This window comes from Acyrthosiphon pisum, chromosome X (genome assembly GCF_005508785.2).
Source record: "Acyrthosiphon pisum isolate AL4f chromosome X, pea_aphid_22Mar2018_4r6ur, whole genome shotgun sequence".
NCBI classification, from domain to species: domain Eukaryota; kingdom Metazoa; phylum Arthropoda; class Insecta; order Hemiptera; family Aphididae; genus Acyrthosiphon; species Acyrthosiphon pisum.
This window is the reverse complement of record NC_042493.1, coordinates 62348464-62354942: the sequence shown is the minus strand read 5'-3', so window position 1 is coordinate 62354942 and position 6479 is coordinate 62348464. Positions and strand designations below refer to the sequence as shown.

Genomic DNA, 6479 nt, shown 5'->3' with positions numbered 1-6479 from the left:
TGTTTTTGATTGACAAAATAATATTTTAATATTATTATCATACTTCTCACTTGGGGTGGAGCAAAAAATAATACTTTTAAAGATCTGGAATTAAAAATATTGTTCTAAGAATCATTTTGAATAAAAAAACTTTAGAAGGTTCAACAAAAAATAATTATGCTTTGTTAGGCATTCTACCAGCCAGACTATTATTGCATAAATAACTGCGATAATGTTCTCAATCAATGAATACTCAAAAATAAAGTTGAATTTACACATAAAAGAACTTATAGAGCCTATGATATCCCAGTCAAATACACAAATAAATCTTTTGGAAAGTGCTTCGTTGATTACCTTTGTCCAATATATTATAATAAAATGCCGACGATCGATTAGAAAAATATATTCAATAGTGTACTTAAAGAAAAAAAAAATAGTTTATTGGTTTACTCCTACTCCATCACAAGCTATGCTTACAGGAGTAGTGCCTATATTTATATTCCTACTGTATTGCTATAGAGGAAAATAATATAAATTTAAAAAAAAAATACTCTGAAATTCTATACTGAACACTCATATACGTATATTTTACTGCGTTTCAATACATTACATTTACATTTTTCACTGTTATGCTTTGGTTTTTCTTTGTATTCTTTAATTATTATTACTTATGCCAGTTTATGATTTTGTTGGTTACTGTAGTGGCAACAAAAAAATGGAAACTATTAAAGTTGCAATCTAAAAATAAAAATTTATAGCTTCCCTAATGATGGTCATACGGCTAATATATATATGGCGGATATTAAAAATTTCGATCATGAAATGATTTTGTTATGAATGCAATATTCACTATCTAAGTGTTCAACACATACTAAGATAAATATGATGTTACAATATACATTTTATTAAGGTAAATAAAGTATTATGTAGCTAAGTGACTAAACCTAATCGGCATCACCTGGCAAGTGGACTGTCCTGTTTATCTTAGTTCATGGTTGAGATTAGAGTCGGGACTTATTGCACTTAAATAGTTGAAAATATGAATGCACAAACGCACCTAAAATAATCGAAATATGCAACTTAACATTTTTTTTTAATATCATTAAAAAAATCTTGATTTATTGAATTCAAGTTCAAACAATGTCTTTAAGTCTATTATTATACCGCTAATGTTTAAGACCAAATATCGCCTATTTTAACTGACCTTATTTCACAAAGATTACAAAACAAAAAAACCACTATGCTATGACTCGCACTACGTATATGTATAATATATTGATCGACTTAGTAAAAATAAATGATGTAGACTATAAAACTGTCAAACATAAAGCAAAACAAGAGTATATTTTGTATGCTAAAATAAAAATTAAATTTTCAAATATTTTCAAATATGCCTAAAGCCAAAATATGCTATTTAATTTTTTTGTAATTAAGTTTCTTATGTCTCAAAATAAATGTATCTCACTTTGAAGTTTGAATACTCTTCAACCATAATTAAATAATATTCAAGAAAAATAAGTCCTGAACCCTAGTTAAAATTGATAAATAATTGTTTGTATACCTATATATATGGATAACTTTGATAGTAAAAAATATAAAATACTTACATTTTTGATAAATTTATTAACAATACAATTTTTAAATTTATATTAAAAACGATATGTGATTAATTACATAGTAAATTATTACTCTCACCGATTACATTAATGTAAAATTGATTCAAATATACTGACTGCTACAATTATAAAACAGGTATTAAAATGTTTATAGGTACCTAATAAATATGGAATACAATAATAATGAATTGGTTGTACATTAAATTAAAATAAAGACTAAGGCATCATTAAAAAAGTCAACAGATTATGATAAAATTAAAGAATTATTAATTTCAATTACATTCTATTAAACAATAAAATGCTAAAGATATGTTAAATATAAGTGGAGAGGAATATTAATTTAGTTATTAATATATTTTCCCATTATGTATACACAACTAAACAATATCAACATAAAAAGGTAAAATTCCTATTTTTACATTAATAAATTTGAATCGTAATCAATCATTGAGTATTTGAAGATGAAACAATATTGAATTATTATTATTGAAAATTAGTTATATACAATGATTAAATATTACAAGTAACATAATATGACAAAGGGTAAATAAAATTCAGGTAAAATAAACTGATAGACACAATACCAAATTACATTTAAACTAGTAACTAATGTAAAATATAATTTTCAGTAAAACTTGTTGGTTCTAACTTAAAATGGTTTATTGAATTTATGATTGAGAAACAAACACAAGACATTAAAATATAGAATATAACATTGTATTAAATATAAACAACAGCTCTTAAATAAAAATGATTGTGTAAACTAATAGAACCATAAAATAATTCAATCACAGATATAAAAAAAAAATGAATTTTTACGTTCTTATAACTATTGTAAATAGTGCATTTAAAGGTCCTTTTTGTTGGTATCGGATGTTTCAAGTGATTCTTTAAGTATTGTTTCACTCTTGTTTGTCTTGTTGTCTCCTTGATCCATAGGTGATTTTATGTTTTTATTAATGCACGGACAGGATGATAGCAATGAACAAACTTGATCATCGCCAGCATTATTTGGGTCTTCAGAATTTTCCACTGGTGTTCTGAACCAGTTTAACATAGGCTTGATAATACCCCACAAGAAGAGCAACAACGGCACAAGCACACATGGAACACAAACCATAATTGAAGAATTTGATATCTGGCTAGATCAACTGAAACATAAAAATTGTATTTTTAATAAAAAAAAATTCAGGGAAGTCACTCAGCTACTAAATATTGCGTGTAAGTAAGTACTTTGTCATAGAGTAGGTCAATGAAATGGATATGTTAAATTTGAATTAATAATAATCTTTGTATAGGAATAAAGCGTATTAACAGAAACATTTTATAAGTTTATATTATAAATATTTTATACTAATATAGGGCATATTATAATTGTTCTATTACTTATATGATAGGTTAAACTAATTTTAGCTAAAAACAAATCGTTTATACATTTAATAGTTATTAAAATATTATTTTATATTTTTAAATAATATTACTAGCTGTTATTAAGCTGCTACCTACCTACGTACTGTAGAATGGTGTGATGGTTCATGGTATAAATAGCTTAAGATAAATCTAAATATTTATAGAATTGCACTTTGTATAGTAAATAATAATTTATGAAATGACAAAAAGTTTCAAGTCCCTATAAAAATATTTATTGATCTACAACAAAACAAACTATAAATCGTTATTTTTGGTTAAATATGCAATTACCTACATCAATATTTGAACTTTAAAGGCTAATAAAAAATAAATATGCTACACTAGTGATTTTTATTCCAATAATATCTACTTATGAGGAATCATGTGTTAAATTATCAAGACTTGGGTATTAAATTTAAAATGTTATACATTTAATTACAAAATTATTGGCAAATTTTCGTGATTTTGAGTTTTGAAAATTGATAAATGTTGTCTAAATTGAATCTCAAATACTATTATGTAATTGACATATTATTATGTTTTTTCGTGAGTTTTATATTTTAAAGAAACAAATTATATGATATTGACTTATATTAAATTAAAGCTTTATGACCAAGCACTGAAGCATACACATTTTTATCAACTCTTATAAAAACAAATTTAAACAATTCCCTTTCATTTCATCTCTATAAATAGTTTAAAATTAGCCTAATATTTAAAAATTACATTGAGTTTCTGAAAATGCTAATTTTCGTAGTATGTTTCAAGTTTTAAAGGTTAGTATTTTTTGAATTAGCTTAAACATAATAACCTCGATAATAACTAAAATTGTTTAATAAAGAATTGTTGTTTTTAACATTTCTTATTGATTTCCAATTACATAAAAATTTGGTTTTTAAATGGTCATTCAAATTTAATGTAAAGGAACTCTTATTAAATTCTAGTAAAAGAAAATTATGAAAAATCTTGTATTTTTAACAACAATTTTAATTGTAAATAACATAAAAGTTAATTTTTTTTTTCAAATGAAAGCCCTGATTTAAACTATTATTTCAATTGGATGAGTTTTTTTATATTGCACTTGCTTAAATATTTATTTTAACTCATATTTTAATACTAGATATCTTGCAAACCCTTATTTTAAATTTTAAAAGTTAATTTATCATAGTTGCATGCAAAATTCATAGAATAAAAGTATATGTTATTGGGTTCTAATAAAAAAATATCCAACAGTATAGATTCTAGTGAAATAATCACTTATATAAGAATTGAAAAGTAAAATTAAATTGCTTCAAAATAGTTTAGCTAATGAGTGTCAGATGTTTTAAGAAAAAATTCTTTGAATGATAATTTGACATAATTAATTTGTTAGATATTATGCATTGGATTAATGTATTAATTATGAAATTATAATTAGTATAATTAAATTAATTTAGGATTTATAAGTTATACTGTATTTTTTAGTCTGTTATATAATACATTTAATAAATTTACTATAAAATAATTGTTGTTATATAAGTACCAATGAATATATATTTTTTTTTTAAAGAAAATAGGTCGGGCCACTTAGATTTATATTTGCCGGGCCAAAAAATATCACTAACATCACGGGCCTCACACATCTTGTACTAATTGTATTTATAGTTATTTTATAATAATGTGATACAATTAGTCATATCAGGTAAAAGTACTTATACTTGTTTCTGAAACATCACCAAGATTCTAAAACCTTTTCAAAATCTAACCTAGTTCAGTGACTTATTAAATATTCATCAAAAAAAGCATTAGGTAGATTCAATTTAACAATAATAAATTGTATCTTAAGAGTATAATAATCTGATCCTTATCAATATATACTACTAAGTATTGGGATAATGGATGTAATAATTAACGAGACAACGATTAAGGTGCGATATTGATTTGTCAATTGAATTTCATTTAGTAACAATATTACCTAGGTATGAATGTATGATAAATATGTTGTATGTGAATATCAATTTAAAAAAAATTTTTTGAATGGACAAGAACTGTTGAAATAAGTTGTACAAAATATAGGTAATCAAATACTTTAAATTTATTACTCTCTAAAATATTTATTCTAAATGTTTTACATAATCTGATGGTGGGCTCGCAAAGGTGCTTACACAAACTCTGTATGATTACAACCAAAATGAACCCCATTTTAGGCATTATTTATGTGGTAGAGTCAAGGAAATAAATAATATACAATCTCAAATGATGAAAATATTATCATAGGTATTGATATATATTTTTCATAATCAGTACATCTTCTGGGTACATACTACATACCATACGTCCCCACAATATGACCTTACATCCTATAACATAATCGAATAACAATTCTTACATGAAATTGAGAAGTAATATTCATCATATTGATGTCGTTTTACATGGTTTGTAATACTATAATATATATTATGTATACTGTTTATTCTTATGCTTTGTGAAATACATTATACAGAGTATGTATGTAACAAATACATGTGGATATTATGATTTCTTATGATTTTTTTAACGAAAAAAAATACATTATGGTGAATACAAATGGTAGGAAGGACTTACCAAATGTATACAAAGAATCACAGACGATTGTGTAGTTCGATGAGACGTTCAATCGAAGACAATAAACAACACCGGGGGATACTTGCTACTTTTGAGACGACCTATATAATATATAATTATATTTTTAATTATATTATATAATTATAATGAAGATTGTTTTATTCCATCGACAAGAAATACAAAAATAATAATAACAATATTAAGTTAGTATTTTAAATTTGTAAGCTTTAACACGATAAGAACCAGGAACAATATTACAATATTATTATAGTCGTAAGTCGATGTAGTTTATTTACTTTTTTCATGTAATTCACTTTGTTATTACATAGTTATTTTCCCGTTTCCTTGTGAATGCACTGATAACGGACCGATCCGCGTAAATATATCAGACGTATGTTATTATAATGATGATAACAATAATAACAACAATAATAATTTCATTACGCGACGCGGGATTTTGAAAATTTGATTTTTTGAACAACGATTACAATGTAATATTATTTATTTATTTATAGGTATTATTATATTATGTAGCTTAGGTAATTATATTGAATTTAGACGCTTCCAACAACATTACAGTATTATTTATTCCTACTGTAAATTGTATGTAGTACTCAGGGCCGTTCAGAGGGGGGGGCAACGGGACCATTTTGCCCCAGGCCCCATTGTTGGAATATTTTAGGGGGCCCCCAAAAAGTCTTGATGTATAATAATTAAAAACAAAGAACTATCACCGACCGCCGTTATTGAGACAAAAATTATCTTCTTTGCGTCATCCACATAATATTATTAATACTTAAAATAAAATAAAAATATAATTTAACACTTATACAGTCATACAATGCGCGAGTATAAGAGCATGACGTCCAGTCACGTAGTCAAAACAATTTC

General features: G+C 24.9%; 1 protein-coding gene across 2 annotated transcripts; it reads right to left on the bottom strand.

Moving 5' to 3' along the window:
* Positions 1 to 1582: 1582 nt before the first annotated feature.
* LOC100575382 lies at positions 1583 to 5967 on the bottom strand. Of its 2 annotated transcripts, XR_511029.3 has the most exons (3): positions 5885 to 5967; positions 5589 to 5689; positions 1583 to 2746 (listed from the first exon to the last, which is right to left on the bottom strand). XR_511029.3 is itself a non-coding variant. In XM_003246582.4 (2 exons), the coding sequence occupies exon 2, from the start codon at positions 2713 to 2715 to the stop codon at positions 2443 to 2445; it is 273 nt and encodes a 90-aa protein (XP_003246630.1). In that variant the 5' UTR covers positions 2716 to 2746; positions 5589 to 5700; the 3' UTR covers positions 1583 to 2442. The 2 variants fall into 2 exon arrangements, 1 of the variants encoding a protein (XP_003246630.1); XM_003246582.4 differs by lacking the exon at positions 5885 to 5967 and having other exon boundaries at positions 5589 to 5700.
* Between the last annotated feature and the right edge of the window lie 512 nt (positions 5968 to 6479).

Coding starts and splice junctions, on each gene's coding strand:
- LOC100575382 (XM_003246582.4), bottom strand. CDS start 2,715: ATGGTTTGTGTTCCATGTGTGCTTGTGCCGTTGTTGCTCTTCTTGTGG.